At 38.5% G+C, this 21,571-nt stretch overlaps 4 protein-coding genes across 5 annotated transcripts; all 4 read right to left on the reverse strand.

Annotated features, from left to right (window-relative positions):
* Window positions 1-17: 17 nt before the first annotated feature.
* Window positions 18-3,422, reverse strand: LOC149288773 (trypsin-like). Its single transcript, XM_089491524.1, has 5 exons — window positions 3,383-3,422; window positions 2,458-2,614; window positions 1,206-1,459; window positions 790-926; window positions 18-167 (listed from the first exon to the last, which is right to left on the reverse strand). The coding sequence occupies exons 1-5, from the start codon at window positions 3,420-3,422 to the stop codon at window positions 18-20; spliced, it is 738 nt and encodes a 245-aa protein (XP_089347650.1).
* A 2,687-nt stretch (window positions 3,423-6,109) lies between these two features.
* Window positions 6,110-9,835, reverse strand: LOC149288774 (trypsin-like). The gene is made up of 5 exons (XM_089491523.1): window positions 9,796-9,835; window positions 9,114-9,270; window positions 6,892-7,145; window positions 6,623-6,759; window positions 6,110-6,259 (listed from the first exon to the last, which is right to left on the reverse strand). Exons 1-5 carry the CDS (start codon window positions 9,833-9,835, stop codon window positions 6,110-6,112), a joined length of 738 nt encoding a protein of 245 aa, XP_089347649.1.
* A 2,046-nt stretch (window positions 9,836-11,881) lies between these two features.
* Window positions 11,882-13,839, reverse strand: LOC149288775 (trypsin-like). Its single transcript, XM_089491518.1, has 5 exons — window positions 13,800-13,839; window positions 13,341-13,497; window positions 12,595-12,848; window positions 12,358-12,494; window positions 11,882-12,031 (listed from the first exon to the last, which is right to left on the reverse strand). The coding sequence occupies exons 1-5, from the start codon at window positions 13,837-13,839 to the stop codon at window positions 11,882-11,884; spliced, it is 738 nt and encodes a 245-aa protein (XP_089347644.1).
* Window positions 13,840-17,483: 3,644 nt separating this feature from the next.
* On the reverse strand, window positions 17,484-19,403 carry LOC149288776 (trypsin). 2 transcript variants are annotated; one of them, XM_089491519.1, is made up of 5 exons: window positions 19,364-19,403; window positions 19,041-19,197; window positions 18,221-18,474; window positions 17,964-18,100; window positions 17,484-17,633 (listed from the first exon to the last, which is right to left on the reverse strand). In XM_089491519.1, exons 1-5 carry the CDS (start codon window positions 19,401-19,403, stop codon window positions 17,484-17,486), a joined length of 738 nt encoding a protein of 245 aa, XP_089347645.1. The 2 variants fall into 2 exon arrangements, with proteins under 2 accessions (XP_089347645.1, XP_089347646.1); XM_089491520.1 differs by lacking the exon at window positions 19,364-19,403 and having other exon boundaries at window positions 18,221-18,527; window positions 19,037-19,180.
* Window positions 19,404-21,571: the final 2,168 nt, after the last annotated feature.

The raw sequence follows: 21,571 nt of genomic DNA on the forward strand, positions 1-21,571 counted from the left end.
ATGCCATTGGCTAAGGTTCAGTTGGAGGCTATGGCGTTCTGGATCCAGGCGACATAGTTACACACTTTTGTGTAAACGCCAGGACTGTACTTCAAAGCACAACCGTATCCCCAGGAGACAATACCCTGCAGCTGGCCGTTACAGACCACGGGTCCTCCGGAGTCCCCCTGACCAGAGGCAGAAGAGATCATTATCAGAATTATCTATTAAATATTATAATTAGTAACTCAACAGATCGATCACAAGTAACAGTCACGGAGCACAGACCCCTTCCCCTCCACCAGGCTTCTCCTATGCTTTTCATAGGACTTGCAGAATCAGTAAGGATTTTGCCCAACAGGGAAAATAGATTATGTCATTTTTCCGCCCCACTCCAGAAAAAAAACCATGAGTGGATAAGGACACATACTGAAAAAACGCCTTCATTTTTCAATTCTCTTTAAAGAAGAAGTATAGATTGGAATCATTTTCATAAAACCATTAGTTGTATTTTAAACGCTTTAGTCCCAAAGTCTCTGTTTTTTTACTAGTTTCTGATAAAAAAAATAAATTTTTTTAAAAATGTTTCACTTCCTTATTTTTTTTACTTTAATTATTGTTGCTTGTTAACCCATCACCGTCTTTAAATTGTACATTATGGAATTCTCAATCACTCTTATATCTATAGAGTAACCTCCTTAGCCAGTGACCCCCCCAATCTAAGCAATGGCTACGAGCGCTGAACATACAATAAAAATAATAAGTAATTATGGATCTAAGAAGATTTATGCCGCACGTATAGGGCAGTACCTGGCAGGAATCCTTTCCGCCTTCGAGGTACCCGACACAGATCATGTTCTCAGTGATTTCGTCAGGGTAGGAATTATCGCACTGGGTGTAGGTCAGGATGGGGGCGTTTAGACAGTGAAGGAGGTCAGGGTAGTTGGCTACAAATGTGAAAAAAAAATCAAAAATTTAAAAAAAATCAAACATCATTGGATATAAATATAAAACAAAAACATAAAATATCTTAATATTCATAAAGTAGACTTTATATATTTATTCATTCATAATATCTGTATCATTATTACAATAGACATGATAATTTGCCAATAATGTTTTTTTTAAAGGTTTTTTTTTTAAAGTTTTTGTTCCAGAGACGTAAACCCTGAAATGTGTAATTTACACTATTCCTCCCCCAAAAAATGATGGAAGAAGTTACTTACTGCCAACGCTGAGTGTGTTGCCCCAACCAGCGATGAGGCAGCTCGTTCCGGCAGGTGCACAGCTGGTCGGCAAGGCCACAGTGTTGACATAGGCGTTCAAGGTGGCGGGAGAAGCTAGCTTGACCAGCATGATGTCATTGTCGAGAGTTTTGAAGTCATACCATTGATGTCTGATGATTTTGGCGGATTGGATAAACTGCTCTGAGCCTTCGCTCACCGCGATGTTATGTTCCCCCAGACGCACTTGGAAACTCCTGTAAAAGTGAATAAATGACAGAACAAATATGATATTTCTATCTCTAAATCATCTGCGTACAGCTAGGTCACAGAATGACAGAAGTCCATCAAGTTCAACCTCGATAAACATCCTTGGGAATCTAGCAGAGACATAGCTTCGACCTCTGATTCCTGGGGCAGGATCTGATGTCCACTACCACAGCGACATCACATCTGATTCTGGAAGTAGAAGGGCAACTGAACAAAGTTCACTAAAGTATCATCCAAGTCCTTTTGACTTCTGTCCAGACTCGATTCAGATACTTGGAAGAAACTCAGTTGGAAACTTGGTAACAGCTGAATCCCGCGGCTGTATATATAATCTTTTTGTAGAACATCAAAATAAAATATTAAACTTAAAACCTAATATCACTTTTTTAATGATGATGACCGTCATCAATATTTTTCAATTTTATTTTTAGGTTAAAATGTGCGGAAAACTATACATAGTTTTTTTCCCTTGACTTAATAGTTATAAATATATCTACTATGTGTAGTTATGTGTTGCTACTCCAAAAAATTCTATGTATTGTAGCTTTTCCCCTTTTTTTTTCCCCCTTTCATTTTCATCTACTTGATAACAAGATCAGAAATATTTGGTTATTTTTTATTGATTTCTTATAGAGATTCCTTCTTAATATTGTGTTCGGTTAATATATATTTTTACTTCAGTATTTATTTATTTATTTTCATCTACTGGCACCAATTTAACAATTGGAAATCAATTTTGAATTCGATATCACATTTTTTAATGTATTTTCCTCAACTCAAAAGTTTATTGTTACTATGTTGTAATAAGTACAAAAATAAATACAAAAAAACCAATTATTGACAAAAAATGTGCTTTATAATGAGGGCTCGTCGGCTCTAACGATGCTCGTCAGAGAATGTCCATTGACCTCACTATAAGGTATTTTTATATTAATTTGCGAAATGAACAGATTTTTTTATAATTTTAGGCGGAACAATAACTTACGATTTGTAGCAGTGAGCAGCAGAGACCACCCATAGGCTATTAATCAGGGACCCCCCACAGAAATGGTAGCCAATGTTCAGAGACACGATATACGGAACTGAATTCTTGGCGCATGTGTAACCTCCAACAATTTTATCATCATCGATGGGTAATGCACCTTAAAAGAAAAGAGACAGGTGACATTATTCAAAAACTTTACTCGACTGACCGAACTCCACTCCAGTTGCATGTTTGCGGATTTACATGTCCTCGCCTGAAATTTGCAAAATTTTAACCCCACTCAACTACAAAGAAAGTATTGAAATTAATAAAGAAATGGTAAAATAACAAAAATAAATGGGGTTCCTCGGACCCCCTATTAACCAAGGGGATGGAGTAGTGTTTGTTCCACCTCTTTCTACATCCTGTCTGGTTTGAGGTGGAGGGTAATTAAAAAAATCTGGCCAGGGGGGTACATTACCCCATATACCCCGCTTCTGCATCCGCTGTTTATTGAAAACAGGTTCATTTATTAAATATATTTGAAAAAATAAGAAATATACTACATTATATGATACATTTAAAAAAAAAAAAATTCAGATAAAAATACTTACTCCCATACCCCTATATTTTAGGGCACTGTATACCCCACTCTTGCATCCCTGGGGTTTTATTGATAAATTGATAAACACCTCTTTTATTTTTTTTTAAAATACAAATTTAGTACATTGTAGTATAAAAATGTGATTAATTTTTTTTTTTTGGTGTTTTTTTTAAGTGTTACAAAAAATACTTCCCCCTACACAGATAGGGCGTACATACTATACATATGTAAATCACAACATAATGTATGTAAAACAGAATTCTAAAAGATCCATGTATTATATAACCAAGTGTACATTATTATATTATAAAATATATAAAAAAATTGTATAAAAATATTTACCAGCTATTCCCAGCAGAATACAGATCAGAAGCACCTTCATGGCGGAGCGCTGTACGGACGATCTCACAGCATTAAACTCTTTAGGTCTGTTAAATCCAAAATGTCTGCGGCTACAATTCTAGCCCTAGTGCCTCCCCAACCGATAAACGCGTTTAATGTATACCAGACGCATACAGAAGGCAGGTGTATATTGGTGGCCTTGCACAGAAGGCTATTTCTGTAATGGAAACTTTGCATTTATTGCTAAGTGGCTTGAGATAAACTTATGTACATTGTGAGTTTCATATCATTTTAAAAACAAGTACAGGGGGCATCAAATCAGCTATATATATATATATATATATATATATATATCTTGCAAAAGAAAGGTAGAGTTGTTATAATTTGTCATTTAAGCAAATTAAATATATTATTTTTTCATTTTCACAATGGTCCCACTATTTCCACCATTGTGTCTATTCACTAAAAGTCTGGTGGCCTCTTGAGATAAGAGTTAACCCAACAGATGCAACTTGACTACCACCGCCATTGGAATGGGATAGGGCTATGATCAAGGCACTAGATACATTTGTGGGTCATGTTAAAAGTGTAAGAATATAAATAACGACAGACACCGAGTGGATTTTGAAAGGCCACAGTTTTATTTATGGTAAGTACTGTGACACTTAAAACTTTATTTAAACTTTAAAACATACATTTCTTGAAACTTGTGTAACCTCCAATCTTAATGTATAAACCGCCAGATTTAACCCCTTTTAAAACCAAGGAGGTTACAACCACCGACCGTGCGACAACTAAGTACATAACATCAATACCTCATCACAGGTAACTCACACTAACATGTTGCCGCGTACACCAACCACGAGCCGTAAAACCGCACTAGCCCGTGGTGTAAACACGAAGGCCCCCCTTTCCCATGGGACCCTGCCCGTGGAAAAAAGGCCCACCAGAACTTCCAATACCCACGGATTCCATACCTCGGATAAAAACCGCGACAATTTTACCACGTACCATGAATAAACCAACCATAAACAACTTGACGGGAACCTCCCCTTACAAAAAATTACTGCAGTCTTTTTGAAGTAATACTGCTGTTTTTTGGACATGAAAAAACTGCAATACTGCACTTTTACTGCAGTATTACTGCACATTTACTGCACTTTTTTTTTATATTGCAAACCTACAGTTGTGCTTCAATGTACTGCAGCTTTATTGCATTTGTACTTCCGTACAAAAATAACTGCAGTACAACTGCAGTACAGTGAAGTACAAATGCAGTACAACTGCAGTAAATGTGCAGTAATACTACAGTAAAAGTTCAGTATTGCAGTTTTTTCATGTCCAAAAAACTGCAGTATTACTTCAGAAAAACTGCAGTAATTTTTTCGTAAGGGTCAGTTCCCCGCCACACCAAATACCGGCAGAAAAAACACAGGGAGGATAGGAGGGAAAAAAATGTCTTTCTGCCTCTCCCTTCTGCTTTATAAAAAAGGTAGAGGACCATAGAAAAACATCCCTATTTAAGGACCTCTTTACCCCACCCCACCATGACCCTGACCTATAGGGAACTGGCCACAGGGTGATCATGCCCCACTAGCAAGATCTAGGCCTGATCATGAGGCCCCTTCTTTTATTGTTGTGTATCCGGGGCCCACTTTATGAATAATTAAAGTGGTGGCTTTTATTTGGCCAACACGTAAACAATGTCAGATAAGCTTTCAGAGACCTCAGGGATGGAATAGCTAAAATACAACATGAACGGAAGAGGGAGACAGAGTCTCGGGAATTAACCTGACCCACAGGAGATGCGGACCCATGGCACGGTTGGTTAATAATGTATATGGTTAGATAACTCTGGTTCTTTAGCTCAATCTAGGACTCAAGCCGCTTCTCTATAATCTTATATATTAGTGGTGCCTTTGGTTTAGAGGAAAATACAACATAACCCTCAGTTATATTAACCTTGATTTTACGATCTGTATTTTCTAATTTAATCATCCTTGCCGAAAGCCATGAACATTTCAAGTATTTATGTTATTGTGAATAATTTATATATGATTATCTTAGTACATAGATAGCCACAAGATGTCCATTTGGTGGTAGAATTCCATGTTGGAATCATCTCTACTGTCTCATCATTTCAGCGATATTTTTAATAAGTGGGCAACATCCGATGGCACAAACTTCTCTTGCTTTCCATTTACATTCTAGAATTGTGTATTTCTAGAGAGGAACCCAGCCCTGTCTCACTAGAACGACGACTTTGGTGAGACCAAATTTCTCAAAAAGTGAGAGGTTTCTTCTCTGGAGTTTCATATCTAGAGTCTTTGGGTGTTGTATTATTATATAATCATATTATTGTCATATGTTATAATACATTTATAAATAGTGTTATACATAATGTTTTTTTTATATTTGTTTTTTATTTTTGTGTCCATTTAAATTGTTTTTGAAACCTCTGTAATGTTAGAAAATGTTAGATTTACCAATTTCTTCGAACTTGTTATAGTTGGGTGTGGTAAATTAATACACGTCTATGCTTTCTAATGAAACACACACATATATATATTAAAAAAGTCACATTATGTGTATACTATCAGAGTAGCCTGTTATCAGGAATTTTTAAAATTTTCCTCACCAAAGTACTTTTTTTAGTAAAATTTGTAGAAAAATCAAGGAAATTATGTCTGCAGATGAAAAGAAAATGTATATATTTTATTAAAACATTTAGTTAGCAGCGATGGTGTTCTGGATCCAGGAGTTGTAGTTGCAGACCTTGGTGTACACGCCGGGGTAGTTCTTCAGGGCACAGCCGTATCCCCAGGACACAATACCCTGGAGTTCTCTGTTACATACCACAGGGCCTCCAGAATCACCCTAACGGGAGAAAAAATAGTATAAGAATACTGATACAAATAAATATACAGTACATAAAGGATATATAGATTTTTTATTTTTTTTTTAGTTATGTTGCTGATTGTTGCTGATTGGTTCAGCGAGCCATTGTAAGGGTGAGGGAGGAGGAAGTGGACTTCTGGACAGGAAACTGATTAAATAAAGCTACTTTTTACACTTTTTGCCATCAAATCCATCTTCTGTGATATTAATTCACTACTTTTAAACCAAATAAGTAAACCAAATAAGTAAAGTAAATAAGTAAAAAGAATAGAGGGGCAATATTTTGTTTCCAAACCCAACACTAGAATATATGTTATGCTAGTGTAATTAACATTGGATTACCTGGCAGGAGTCCTTGCCACCATCAAGGTAACCAACGCAGATCATGTTGGCGGTGATCTCCCCGGGGTAAGCGTTCTTGCACTGGGCGTCAGTCAGAATGGGGGCTTTCAGACACTGAAGGAGGTCTGGATAGTTAGCTATGAAGAAACACTGATTAAAATACATAGTCTTTGTATGCAGACTTAAGACATGGCACTTCTTATATGGGAAAACTCAACCATTATGGATTCCATAACGAACTACATTATTTATCCGTCTCTTGAACTTACTGCCGCTGATGAGAGTGTTGCCCCATCCGGAGATCTGACAATTGGTTCCAGCGGAGGCGCAGCCGGAGGGCAGAGCCACGGTATTCACGTAGGAGTTCAGGGTGGCGGGGGAGGCAAGCTTGATCAACATGATGTCATTGTCCAGGGTTCTGGAGTTGTATCCAGAGTGTCTGATGACCTTGACGGAGTTGATGAACTGCTCGTTGCCCTCACTCACAGCAATGTTGTGTTCTCCAAGTCTGACCTGAACATTCCTGTAATTAATAAAATATTAAAGTAACAGGATACTATGAAAAGAAACCGAGTATCTGATCCAATGGAACATGTGGGTCCATTTAGGGTATTTCCCACAAAACTTTGTAACTAAGAATATATTTCAACAAGTTCCAAAAAATCGATCTCACCTTTATCAACCCACTTTTTTTCCAAGATTCTCAAAATAATCAGTCATTGGTGGTGATTTAAAATCCAGTATAGCCTAAACCACGCTTGTTTAAATTATTTCACTACCAGTGATAGTTAAATTATTTTTACCACTTTTGTTGGAAGCCTGCTCCAATTATCTACCACACTTTCAATGAAGAAAAACATTCTGAAATTACATATAAGCCTATATCCTAATTCTAACCTTATTTGCATGCACCTACCCAGAATCCCTTGTGGTTGTGGCAGCACTATGAGATTTCTGAGGGAAAAACAAACCGTCTGGTGTCTGTAGATGGGTGTTTAATAATACTTCTACTACCCCCTTAATTTTGTGATGGAAGGGTTTTCCATCACCTTTACTCACCATAACTTATGTAATGGTATTTCTCGTACTACCCCAATCCTCAAGTATTAAGCCAGTATCACAACCTCATGCTAATGCACTGCTCTGATTATACCTCTTACCCAAAGTTTGTCTAAAGTCTGTTCTGTATAATTACTTTCAATGGATCCATGTATAAAGTGGATAGGAAAGCAAAAGGTGATTGTTATTGACCTTATTTGCATGCGCCTACCCAGTGTCCCTTGTGGTTATGGCAGCACCATGAGATTTGTGAGGGAAAAAAACAAGCCCTTGTCTGGTGTTTGTAACTGAGTGTTTAATAATGCTTCTGTTGTTGACTACAGCAAATTTTCTTTAGTACTATGTTCTGTTTTGGGATTATTACATTCCAAATGCATCATTTTACATTTATCAACATTGAACTGCTGCTGACAACAATCTCTATCATGCCTCGAAGTTACTTAAACCATTAACCATTTGGGTTATTGCACTTGAAATGTCTACTCTTTTTTCAGACACATCTTTGCCTGCATTATAACATGAAATGTTAGTGCTGATTTTACAATTGAGTCAAGATCCATGAGGTATTAAAATTAAGTGGATTTTTTTGTTCTTTCTTATGTTTAAAGTTTTCCACAAAATGCAACCTAGACGTTACATTTTGTTAACAAACAACTTGGAATCCGGAGATAATACTTACTTGACTTGCGCATTCATCTTCGGGCGAACATGAAAACGAACACGAAGAGTGCGTTTTCGTGTTCGTTCTGAAGACGCGAAGAAGAAAAGAGAGCGGCTGTAAAACTTAGACAACTTCGTCTAATCTCCCTGGTCCCTTCCCCATCTAGCCTTCCTTATCTTCGCGGCTTTCAAGCATGTGGAACAAACCAATAGATGGCAGCATTCTGCCCGAAGATATGTGGCAGTGTGCTCATTTGCATTTATTCAAATAAAATATATTCCCATGATTCTTTCGCCTAACAGTTTAATACAAAAAAAAAACCCCAAATAAATAGGAAAAAAAAGTTTGTTACACAGAATTAATGTCCGCGAGTGCGGACATTTAACTGTTGCAGCGGGGAGACCAGCGGATCATGGGAATATATTTTATTTGAATATTTAATAAGTGAAAATGAGCACACTGCCATATATGGCTGATATATCTTTGGGCAGAATGCTGCCATCTATTGGTAAGATACAGCCCCCTGCTGGCGACCAATAGAGTTGCTCATACGGACATTTAAACTCCTGGCGCCAGAGCTGCTGCGGTACGCGTTAACCCCGTGTTAACCCCTTAACCGGAATAAACAAACATGAAGAATGTCCACGAATATTCGCCCAAGGAGAAGACAGGAACGGGCGAATATTCGCGGAATACGAAGATTTTTTTTTGCCGAAGATGAGCACGAAGACGAAGATGAAGAGCCCCCTGGTACCCAAGTCTAATACTTACACTTTGTAGCAGTGAGCGGCAGAGACCACCCACTGGCTGCTAATCAGGGACCCTCCACAGAAATGGTAACCAGCATTCAAGGACGCAATATAGGGGACAGAGTTCTTGGGGCACGTGGAGCCTCCGATGATCTTGTCATCATCCTCATCAAATGCAGCTGCAGACATAAAAGGTCTTGACTATTCCTTAATGTTAAAATCAGATTCCAAGGAAAGTTTAATAGTCACTATTCTTATGCAATCTTTTTACAATCAGATTTGAGAAAGCAACCTGTACTTTGAAAGTTGACAGCTGCTTTCTTTGGGTAAGCAGCACGGTGTCATTGTTCTTATCTGATGGGTAGAATCAGAAATTTTGGAATGGGGAGAAAGTAGGCACCATGACAGCCATCCACACTGGCAATGGGAGCGCGACCCACCTCGACAACACACAATGTCACAATTATTGAGGACACATGGAAATGCAGAGACAAAGAATAATTAAAGAATTCATTACTATAGAAGAACAAAATTAGATCTATGTATTTTTATATACATTTTTGATCATTTTTAGCCCCTCCTAACGATCTAGATTCTTTTTATGTGTTATTACATTTTAGGGAGATTTAGACACTCAAATAGAACATGTAAATATGAAAAAAGTTCCTACAAATTTCAATGAGTTAACCATTCCTAGAACTTACCCGCTGCCCCGAGCAGCACACAGACTACAAGGAGTTTCATGGCTGATCCAGAATGAAGCTTTTGGAAGAAGTAACCGTTATTTATATTATGAATACCATTCACTCCCATATCTCTTTATAGCTCTTTACCCTCCCTTGATGAAATGTAAATGCGGATCACTCGGTGTGTAGATGACATGTGGAACAGATAGTCTATCAGAAACCTTGTAAGTGAACCTATTTCTAGAATACTATATAAACAACCTGCCACCTTTGAAACCAACTTAAATGTCCTATGTTTTTCAACTGAGACTCAGATGCTAAACTAAAATCATAAACCATAAACATCCCACAATCATCTTATTCCTAATTTGAAAGCAATCGCTTCACTTTTTAAGGGACAGGACTGTAGTAAAAGTTGAACAATTAAAAATATTGCTGGTATCACAGCTGGGAAGATGTTCATAGAAACTTTCCACGTAGCTACAGATACCCTCCTAAGGCTTTACCTCCTGGACCGCACTGGGGATGATGAGGCGGCCCTGGCATTTTAATGGCCACCAATGAGGTAAGTGCAGCCAATGGAGGGATATTGGGTTTTTATGCTCAAGCAAGTGGCCACCCACTCCAGCACCCAATCTCTTCACACAACTTCTTCATAACCAATGTCAACATTCCACACGTGACAAGAAATGAGATCAACAAGGATCGCCAAACCAATAATACACATCTGATTGGGCAAAATTACATGTGGCAGGAAATGAGTTCATTGGGGATCATCAAACTATGAACACATATTTTTACAGGGAAACATTACATCTTTGACAGGAAATTGAATCATCAAGGATCATTGTGGTTAACGTTTTCGTGGCGTCCAAACATTTAAAATATATTTAAATTCATATTTAATATAAACCAGCAATCACATATACTCATAGCTGAAGCCCCAGTGTGATGGGAGAAGTGACCAGATGCAATAAAAGCCAAGCTGGTCTGACTGAACCAATACCATTAAACTAACACGGTGAAAATAAGATTCTTTAGCTGGTATCCCTGGCCATGTTGATGTTCTTCTTAAGTCCTCCAGGAATGATCCTAAGAAGCACTCAAGCTGAAACTCTCTGTCTTCAGGACTCTTTTATTCAGGAACCCTCATGGCGGGGAAAATGTTGCTCATGGGTGGATTGCCCACCTTACCAATCAGAGAAGACCTTCTCCATATTATCCTGTGGGGAAGGATGACCAAGTTGAGAAGCCCAATTCATTAACCCCTTAAGGACAATGGGTGGTCCCAAAACCAATTGAAAACAATGCATTTTGAGCCCGTACATGTATGGGCTTTGTCATTAAGGGGTTAAACATAGCTCTAGAAGGTATTTGATAACACAAATGCTAGAAAATGTAATTTATTATAAATTTACAATTTCAAGTTTCGTTAAATATGGAGTTGTTGACTTTTCTAGCCGGGCATTACATTTTTGAGACAAGCAGTTTATGGAACACATACCATCTGAGAAACTTAAAGAAAGAGGAATTGGAGTGTCATAAATATATAGTTGGAGCTACGTCATTACTGAACAGAACAAAGAGGGCAAATATAGATATTATTGGGAAATAAACATTTGGCTTATGTGGTGGAATAAGTGGACAAGGCGAATACCTATTGCATCTAGAACTAGTGTTTAATAATGTTAGCATGTAGGTATGTTTTGATGTATCTCATTTTCAATGCCACTTCCATTTCATTTTATATGGAAGTTTAATTCACAAATGCATAACCTTTGATTTCTAAACGTTTAACCTCAACCTTGACCATTGTGTGTTTTTTTCTTATTTATGAAAGTGATATCTCATGTTTTCTATGAAGTAGTTTAACATGAAATTTGATTAGGTACAGCATTGTGTTTTTCCTAAATCCTCTTGAAGCAGAGGATCCAATCTTTCACAAAGAGCTTCCAAACAAATCATTCCATTCAATACTTTATTTTGGACATTATGAGATACAATGTACTGCCCAAGAAGTTTGGTGAATAAGAAGAAGAAGAAATAGAGTATCCGAGAGAAGTTTTAAGAATGAAAAGAAAGTGTATATTTTCATGTTAAACATTTAGTTAGCAGAGATGGTGTTCTGGATCCAGGAGTTGTAGTTGCAGACCTTGGTGTACACGCCGGGGTAGTTTCTCAGGGCGCAGCCGTATCCCCAGGAGACAACACCCTGGAGCTGTCCGTTGCAGACCACGGGGCCACCAGAGTCACCCTAAGAGTTAAAAACAGACAGATATAAATTACAGATCTGTATATTTTATTGTTGCAGTTCAAGATTACCTATCCTTAAGTGTGAATTATTTAATGTTCGTAAAGACAGAAAAATAACATAGCTAACACAGAAACTAGAAAACCACATGGCCACTACTATCTCCTTGAGGTTAAAAATACGTTTAGAAATTATTGATCGTTTTTATTACAATTAATTGAGTGGAGCCTAACCTGAAAACATAACTTTCTTAATAAATTGTATAAGTATTTTGCCTAATATAAACTAACAAATGGGGCCGATCTGATGGCAGATAGAAGACACATTACCTGGCAGGAGTCCTTGCCTCCCTCAATGTAACCAACGCAGATCATGTTGGCGGTGATCTCTCCGGGGTAGGCATTGCTGCACTGGGAGGAGGTCAGGATGGGGGCGTTCAGGCACTGAAGGAGGTCTGGGTAGTTGGCTGAAAATAAAAAAGATATTATTAAATAAATCAATGGTTCGTTGACGTTGTCATATGCCAAATGCATATTTATTTCCAGCCTTGTATTCTGTTGACTTACTGCCACTGCTGAGAGTGTTGCCCCAGCCGGAGATCAGGCAGCTGGTTCCAGAGGAGGCGCAGCCGGAGGGCAGAGCCACGGCCTTCACGTAGGAGTTCAGGGTGGCGGGGGAGGCAAGCTTAATCAACATGATGTCGTTGTCCAGGGTTCTGGAGTTGTATCCAGAGTGTCTGATGACCTTGACAGAGTTGATGAACTGCTCGGTGCCCTCACTCACAGCGATGTTGTGTTCTCCAAGTCTGACCTGTACGCTCCTACATGGAGGGATAGTTAATCGTTAATGACTATGACTACGAACCAATGGATGAAATGCTGCTCAAACCTCCCTGGTTTCTCACTCTAAAGTTCTAAAGTAGCCTTGGGACTATCTTGTCTGCAACCCATTATGTCATCTCTTGTAATGTTACGTGAGTGGAATAGACTTTCTTCAGGAGTGAGAAAACAAACATAAAGCTGTCCTTCTTCTTACCTAACTATAACAAATAGAAAGTATAACCTCACAGAGGTGTTCAACCTGATGATTATTTTCATAATATGTTAATGTCCTCCTAAACTGGTTGATTGTTAATAACAATTTTCTAAATCTTCTGTTTGCGTCTTCCAAACAAAATATGTTTGCCAAAAATATTCTACTCCTGTGATGTTGGTGGGACTATTTTCAGAAAACCTCCATCTAAGACTTTTGTCTTTGTTTTTTAACCTCACGAGTGATCGATGTTAACATGGAAATAAGACATTCTACTTACGACTTGTAGCAATGAGCGGCAGAGACGACCCACTGGCTGGCGATCAGGGACCCTCCGCAGAAATGGTATCCGGAGTTCAGGGACACAATGTATGGGACGGAGTTCTTGGTGCAGGTGTATCCTCCAACAATCTTATCGTCATCATCCTCAAAGGCAGCTACAAAGAGAGGACATATTATTGAGAAATGTCTAAAACAGACAATAATTTAGTAGTATTACTAATAAAGTGTTGGGGAATAACAAGGAGCACTCAACAAGGGTCATCCATTTGTCGTAGACCACTTAATGGCCCTCAAAGTACTAATCTGGTCAACAATTAGATCCTTCATACACATAATGAAATAAAAAGTGCCCTAAATCTAAAATATATCATTACAAGTGTGCAATGTATACGTGAACTGCTTAGAACCTGCTTTAAAATATATAATTGTCATAAATAATATTGGTAAAAGGACTCACCAGCTGCTCCGAGGAGCACACAGATCAGGAGGAGTTTCATGGTGGAGTCTAATCCAGAATAGAATTTCACTGAAAAATAACTGGTATTTATACCAAAATCTCTCTCTACTAATATCGTCTGCTGTACCTTTTTTTATCGTCATTACAGATAAAATTTGGGAAAACCAGCAGACTGTTGTGTTATAGGTCACCTATGGAAGAGACCACTTATCATTGACCTTGTTGTTGGGTGCTATTTCTGTATAGTAAGTAAGTTTCAGAGTATTTTAATTCTGTTCATTTAGGTTAGAGGTAATATTTACTGTTTTAACGTGACGATTTATAGGACTAATTTCATTATATTCAAATATCTACATTTATTAATACTGTTAACAGCCTAAATATTTAACCATATGCTGAAGACTCAACAAACTGGTCACGATAACCACATACAGCCAAAATATTTTTTTTACATTCATTTATAATTTTCCGTCAGCTATTATTTTAATACATTGCAATTTTCATGGGTTTATCAGTTAATATTTTTCCTCAATTATGTTAATTATTTCTAAATTATTAGTGTTGAGAAGATGATATGTTTAGTGGAAAACTACTAAACCAATATCACTATAAATATTTTCTTTATCTCTACTTATATATTATAATTACTTGTGCAATTATTTGTTCAAGTAATACATCATATGGTTCTCCTTTCTTCACTGAGATGGTAGTAGATAAGTGGAGCAGCCTCCAAGCAAAAGTGGTAGAGGTTAATCCTCTACATGGGATAGACATACGGCTCCTGAATCAAAGTCAAGACCAACGACTGATTAAGGTTTGAGTCTTTACAGCAGGAGAAACGGGCAACTAGATGGGGACAAAGGGGGCCGATCTGTTGGCAAATACTATGTTCCCAAAAGCAAAATTTTTATGATGTAATATTATAACGTAGATTGTGTAGGGAGATTTCTACCTTTTTTTCATTATTTTCAGATTATTTTGGAAAATTTTATTTTATGTTAATGATTATATATATATATTATTAATATTATTATTATTTTATTATTATTATTTATTTATATTTTTTCATTTATTCATTAAAACATGGCTGTGAATTTTTAAATTGAGCCGATTTTTTCCCAGACAAGACCACATTTTTTGTCCAAAATGTCAGACTTACTTCATAACTCATCATCTCATCTGCAGGCTTCCCGCAGGCTTTACTTTTATTGAACATCTGAATTGGGTCAAGTTTTCTCAGCAATTTTGACCCTTAAACCCACCTGACAACCAAACTTTAATGAATAACCAATTTTGCAATCTGCAATTTGAAAATCTGAATCTCAAATAATAATCGAGAATTAATTTATAAGGCAGGATTGGCCAAGGTTCAACTAAAACAAAAAATGGAACGCACATTGATTATGCGGACCCAAAATTACCAGTTATCTGAAAGGTCAATAATTACCTTCACATTTACTTATTTTTTGCTTCTGATAAGCGTTTGTCCTAAATTGGGACCGTTGGTGGTCACCCTAACTGAATGATAACACTCTTAAAATTATGTCTAAGTCTAAACCAAAGCCCCATTTTACAGGTAATGTTAACTTTGCATGACTTTAGCATGACTTTGGATTGTAGTCTCTTTGGAAACTGCCTGATTAGGTTAATGCTAGTTTTGTGAAAAAGGGGTGGATATAGCGGGACTGGCACTGCTCAGCGGATTGCTAATGATGTAAGCGTGTGAGGTAATGTGACTTCAGTAGAGTCCAGTCAGTCAGATTCAAGCTTATTTGTGTCTCTTAGTGAATAGACTCAATTGTCTGGCTGGAACCTTTATATTAAATATAGTTTGGCATATATGCAACCAAGACAATAGAGCTCCAATAGCCATTGTAATGGGCTCCGCGCAGATGCCTGCTCTCGATCATGACCTAGGTATTGGATATTGGGTTCCCTTCTTTTATCCACTTCCAAAAGAGATGAAATAAAGATGGTAGGCCGTTATCATTGGAATGTGTAGGCCGCAAACATCTACTCTTATCTTAAAAGCTATGCAACCCAAACTTAGTACCCTCCACAAAGACACACTTTACTGATATTCCACACGAGCTTTAATACCACATCAGCAGGTGGACCGATACCCAAAAGGTCCAGGGCTCATTCTCTGTATAATAGACATCTGTGTGAGACAATCAGAAGGAAGCTTGAATTGTCTATTGCATCTCTTCCCGAGTTTTGTTTAAAGGCTGTCCTGTACAGCAGGCAATTACTTCCAAGGGATCCATGTATTTGCATGGACCTACCCAGAATCCCTTGTGGTTGTGGCAGCACCATGAGATTTCTGAGGGAAAAACAAGCCTTCTGGCTTGTCTGGTGTCTGTAGATGAGTGTTTCATAATACTTCTACTACCCCTTAAATTTAAGTGGAAGGGGTTGCCATCACCTTTACCCACCATAACTTATGTAATGGTATTTCTTGGCTACCCCAAGCCTCAACGCTTAAGCCAGTGTTGCAACCTTGTCCTGATGAGTTCTGTTTAGGATGAAACAGCCAGGCTTTGTCACTCTTTCACAAAATAAAACATCAGGGCTCTTGCATCTGAAGCCTGCACAGATCGGGGGGATGGTTGGGCCCTGGCTTTCTGACAGGATCTGGGTGGTCCCCTACAGAAGTTCAAGGGGCACCTCTGGGCCCTGGCTTTCTGGTAGGAACTGGATGGTCACCCAAAGAGAAAAAAGCGAAAGCTGTCTGTGGGAGGTGACCTGGTTATTGTGTCTCTTCCCGAGTTTTGTCTAAAGGCTGTCCTGTACAGCGGGCAATTACTTTCAAGGAATCCATGTATAAAGTGGATATAGAGACAAAAGGTGATAATTGTTGGCCTTATTTGCATGCGCCTACCCAGAATCCCTTGTGGTTGCGGCATCACCATGAGATTTCTGAGGGAAAAACAAGCCTTCTGGCGTGTCTGGTGTCTGTAGATGAGTTGTTTCCATCACCTTTACCCACCATAACTTATGTTATGGTAAACTCTTCTATGAACTGACTGAACAGCAAACAACAGTCTTACATTTAATGTCTGTATTTCCCTATTGCAATGGAATTTAGTTTGGAGCATTAAATATGTTTCCTTCTTGAGCTTAAAGTCGGTTTCTAATATGGATCATGGAAGATGATGAAAACATGCCCATTAAAGTTTGTTGGGTAGAATTTTTCTCCTACTAAGAACATTCTATTATGTTTTCAAACGTTTTATGTCTTATCAACCATCAGAACGGTCTGATCCCCCGGAACAATCCCATGGTGAGTAATATGACCACTTTTAAAAATGAGCACCATATCCAATATCTTTATAAATAACTTCCCAATGTATTATCAAGGATGGTCTGTGCGAAACGTTTCAGCCCTCAGATAGAATGTTACTTCTGGATTAGAAGAAAAAAAATATGATGAATAAAAATTCTGGCCCTAGGAGATTGACCTAATATTACCTAGAATACAAAGGAATCTGACATCATTTTATGGTTTAAAAACGGACCTCACCAGGACAACTAATTCCGAACTCCAGAAGATTAAGGAAACTTTATAAATCATTCACAAAGGTCTTTTGTTAAATTGTCATTTATTACAGACTTTTTGAATAAGATGCAGGTAGTAGTAACAGAAATAGAAATCAGAAATTTAAAGTGTTAAATTAAGAAATTTTAATTGGCAGCAATGGTGTTCTGGATCCAGGAGTTGTAGTTGCAGACCTTGGTGTACACGCCGGGGTAGTTCCTCAGAGCGCAGCCGTATCCCCAGGACACAACACCCTGGAGCTGTCCGTTACAGACCACGGGGCCACCAGAGTCACCCTGAGTTGAGAAATGAAAATACATATATAAACAAGTGCAGATTAACCTCTCCCCAAAACATATATTTCTTAATAAATTAAAGACCCATTTTGTTAATGTTTCTGGGTAACCTAAAAAATTTATTACCGAAAAAAACATGTTTTTTTTATAATTCCTCGATGATAGATACATTTTATAGGAAATTTATAAAGGCAATCTGCAAATATATTTGCTTTTTAAATGTATCCTGAAAGCTGATTTTTATTGACATTTGATTCCGAGGAAATAAGGACATTGTTAAAGTTGTATAAAAATGAGATCTGATTATGATGCAGATAGAAGACGCATTACCTGGCAGGAATCCTTGCCTCCCTCAATGTAACCAACGCAGATCATGTTGGCGGTGATCTCCCCGGGGTAGGCGTTCTTGCACTGGGTGTCAGTCAGGATGGGGGCGTTCAGGCACTGGAGGAGGTCTGGGTAGTTGGCTGAAAATAAAAGATAATAATAAATAAATCAAAGGTTCATTGACGTTGTCATACAAAATGAAGATGTTAGAATGTCATATCCATAATATTTATTTCCAGCCTTGTATTCTGTTGACTTACTGCCACTGCTGAGAGTGTTGCCCCAGCCGGAGATCAGGCAGCTGGTTCCAGAGGAGGCGCAGCCGGAGGGCAGAGCCACGGTCTTCACGTAGGAGTTCAGGGTGGCGGGGGAGGCAAGCTTGATCAACATGATGTCGTTGTCCAGGGTTCTGGAGTTGTATCCAGAGTGTCTGATGACCTTGACGGAGTTGATGAACTGCTCGGTGCCCTCACTCACAGCAATGTTGTGTTCTCCAAGTCTGACCTGAACGCCCCTGAATGGAGAAAAAAATCCATTCATTAACGAAAAATAATTCTTGCCTGAAAGCTATTAAATACTCCAGTTGACTTTTCCTGAGATTATAAACATAGAACATTAACTCAGGTATTTTTCAAACAGGCAGATCAAGTTGGCCACCAAGTTGAATGGTTGCATTGTTCCTCCATTGCCTCTCAGAAGGTCCCAACATTGACGAAACTCTCAATTGATCAGGCTTACCAACTTATATTCAAAGTCAACAGCGATCAACAGTGGCTCGACTATTGTTAAGGACATCTCTCAACTCTGTGGGAGGCTTAAGAATTAAAATGTCAACAAAAACACTTGGTTCTGGCATTTGAAGGTTCGATAGAATGACATTGGCTATGTTTGTTGAGTTTGGTTTGTTGAACTCAAACTTCAATAATTGACCTTGCTTATAAATGTGCTGTATTTTTTATTTATTTAACAGGGTTGCTTACTATCTTTGTACATTATACAGCACAGACAAGTAGGCATTATGGTATCTTTAGTTATCTATCCATTCTCTTCCCAATATTGGTTTAGGCGCATGTTACTTACGACTTGTAGCAATGAGCGGCAGAGACGACCCACTGGCTGGCGATCAGGGACCCTCCGCAGAAATGGTAGCCAGAGTTCAGGGACACAATGTATGGGACGGAGTTCTTGGTGCAGGTGTATCCTCCAACAATCTTATCGTCATCATCCTCAAAGGCAGCTGTAAAGAAATATAGCCTTTTAGAAACAACCAAAATATGTAATAACCAAGATATGTAGCTTATTACGAATTATGTTACTTTGAGACACCAAAGAATTAGAAGAAGAGTCTATTTATTGAACGTCAGCAGAATAATGAGGGCAATTTCTCCAGTAAGTTGACTCACCAGCTGCTCCAAGGAGCACACAGATGAGAAGGAGCTTCATGTTGGATTCACGTCCAGAATGTGACTACTAAAGAACCGGTTGGTATTTATACAATGTTCTCTCCTAATCACTTGTCTTGTTGATACTCTTTTCCTGACCTTGGTCTCTTTCCACAGCTCAGTTACTGTACACATGATATATATTTATCAGTAACCTTTTTTTTTTAACTTATTCCGTAATGTAAACATCTTACAAATTTCGGGTGAGAACTATTCTACTATCACCAACTCTGGACACCAATGACGTTCTAATCGGTAATGAGTTTTTGATCTATATTTAGTTATTCTGATTACACTACAGCTATAATAGACATTAGACATCTGTGCCTGGTAGACTCTATTTGAATCCGTATAAAAAATATGACTTTGCTCACAAAAAAAACATTATATGTATGTTCAAGTTTGGGTGAAGAACATCAAAGTTCTACATATGGGACAATCTGCCTGCGTTACTAATGGACTCCCTCTTCCACTTGGCCCTGCGCTTTCATTGACCCTAACCCATCATTATCCCATGGCATGTCTTATGGAATCAGGGCTTTCTATAACATTTCAGACATAAAACATTAAAAATATATATAAGTATATGAAAGAACCCATTTTAGTTAGAGAAAAGTGTTTTTCACAATTGATAAGAGAACTATTTATTATCGTCATGATCCGATGTGAACCTTAAGTATGGTGGTTGAAATTTCAATGGTGAGATTAAAGGGGCCACTGTTTTATTTTTTAGAGAAACACCTGGTAGTTCCTACTTGTCACCAAAAACAATTCTACTTTTTGAAACAATATGAACTCCACGACCTGCAAAGATTAAAATAATCAATAACCTTGTTTTACAACCTGTTTTGGTATAGGGAAAAAAAGCAAATCGGTGACTATGTTCCTGATGTTACTGAGCAAGAAATTATTTTTCTAATTAGCTTTTTAAAATTTAGTTATAAAAAGCTAAATTCCAGACAACAGACAGAACACCATCTTTAAGAAAAATGAGTATGATTTCACTTTAAAAGCAAGTCACTTTGTACCTTTTGGGAGATAAAGCCCTATTTTTGCTCTGTGAAATGAAGCGACAGACATGTTATTTATTGGATTTATTAATATTTTTATTAAAGAGTGTTTAGATTTAGATTTTCCATATAGTTCTGCTATTAAAATAGACACCACAAGCAGAATTCCAGCTAATGCAGTGTATTTTATGTATATAACAGGACCAGCAAATAAGGGTAATACAGTCTAAGCAAGAAACCGGACGTATGGCAAAATAAATACCGGTAATAAGTCTTTTGGCAGGGAGCCCGCTTGGAAGGGCACTAAAGGCACACAGCCCGCTTGGAAGGACACGAAAGGCACACAGCCCGCTTGGAAGGACACGAAAGGCACACAGCCCGCTTGGAAGGGCACGAAAGGCACACAGCCCGCTTGGAAGGGCACGAAAGGCAGGGAGTCCACTTGGAAGGACACAAAGCAGGGAGTCCACTTGGAAGGACACAAAGCAGGGAGTCCACTTGGAAGGACCCAAAACAGGGAGTCCACTTGGAAGGACACAAAGCAGGGAGTCCACTTGGAAGGACACAAAGCAGGGAGTCCACTTGGAAGGACACAAAGCAGGGAGTCCACTTGGAAGGACACAAAGAAGGGAGTCCACTTGGAAGGACACAAAGCAGGGAGTCCACTTGGAAGGACACAAAGCAGGGAGTCCACTTGGAAGGACCCAAAACAGGGAGTCCACTTGGAAGGACACAAAGCAGGGAGTCCACTTGGAAGGACACAAAGCAGGGAGTCCACTTGGAAGGACACAAAGCAGGGAGTCCACTTGGAAGGACACAAAGAAGGGAGTCCACTTGGAAGGACACAAAGCAGGGAGTCCACTTGGAAGGACACAAAGCAGGGAACCAGGAACAGTACAGGTACAGAGCCACAGCAGGTAAGGTCTATAGACTTCAATACAAAGGCCCTGACTGAAGGGATGTAGACTAGGGCTCAGCCCAGGTAACAAGGCACACCTGAGTTCTGAGTGCTCCAGAGGGTGGAGAGTGGCCACTAGTGGTCGCAGATGTAAACGCCACAGGTATAAAAAAGCCATGGTTCAGGCAGCGAAAAATTGGTTCCTGACACATGCCAGCACTCACATACACACACATACTCATACTGACACATGGCCTCTAA

The sequence above is a fragment of the Sceloporus occidentalis genome, unplaced genomic scaffold (assembly GCF_023333645.1).
Source record: "Sceloporus occidentalis isolate IW3139 unplaced genomic scaffold, rSceOcc1.0.p SCAF_50, whole genome shotgun sequence".
Classification (NCBI taxonomy): Eukaryota; Metazoa; Chordata; class Lepidosauria; order Squamata; family Phrynosomatidae; genus Sceloporus; species Sceloporus occidentalis.

Coding starts and splice junctions, on each gene's coding strand:
- LOC149288775 (XM_089491518.1), bottom strand. CDS start 13,839: ATGAAACTCCTCCTGATCTGTGTGCTCCTCGGAGCAGCTG. Junction 13,498..13,799: donor TGTGCTCCTCGGAGCAGCTG/GTGAGTCCTTTT, acceptor CTCTCTTTGTAG/CTGCCTTTGAGGATGATGAC. Junction 12,032..12,357: donor GAGGCAAGGACTCCTGCCAG/GTAATGTGTCTT, acceptor TTTAACTCTTAG/GGTGACTCTGGTGGCCCCGT.
- LOC149288773 (XM_089491524.1), bottom strand. CDS start 3,422: ATGAAGGTGCTTCTGATCTGTATTCTGCTGGGAATAGCTG. Junction 1,460..2,457: donor GCTGCTCACTGCTACAAATC/GTAAGTTATTGT, acceptor TCACTTTTACAG/GAGTTTCCAAGTGCGTCTGG. Junction 168..789: donor GCGGAAAGGATTCCTGCCAG/GTACTGCCCTAT, acceptor GCCTCTGGTCAG/GGGGACTCCGGAGGACCCGT.
- LOC149288776 (XM_089491519.1), bottom strand. CDS start 19,403: ATGAAGCTCCTTCTCATCTGTGTGCTCCTTGGAGCAGCTG. Junction 19,198..19,363: donor TGTGCTCCTTGGAGCAGCTG/GTGAGTCAACTT, acceptor ATTTCTTTACAG/CTGCCTTTGAGGATGATGAC. Junction 18,101..18,220: donor CAACACTCTCAGCAGTGGCA/GTAAGTCAACAG, acceptor TTTTATTTTCAG/CCAACTACCCAGACCTCCTC.
- LOC149288774 (XM_089491523.1), bottom strand. CDS start 9,835: ATGAAACTCCTTGTAGTCTGTGTGCTGCTCGGGGCAGCGG. Junction 7,146..9,113: donor GCCGCTCACTGCTACAAAGT/GTAAGTATTAGA, acceptor TATTAATTACAG/GAATGTTCAGGTCAGACTTG. Junction 6,260..6,622: donor GTGGCAAGGACTCCTGCCAG/GTAATCCAATGT, acceptor TTCTCCCGTTAG/GGTGATTCTGGAGGCCCTGT.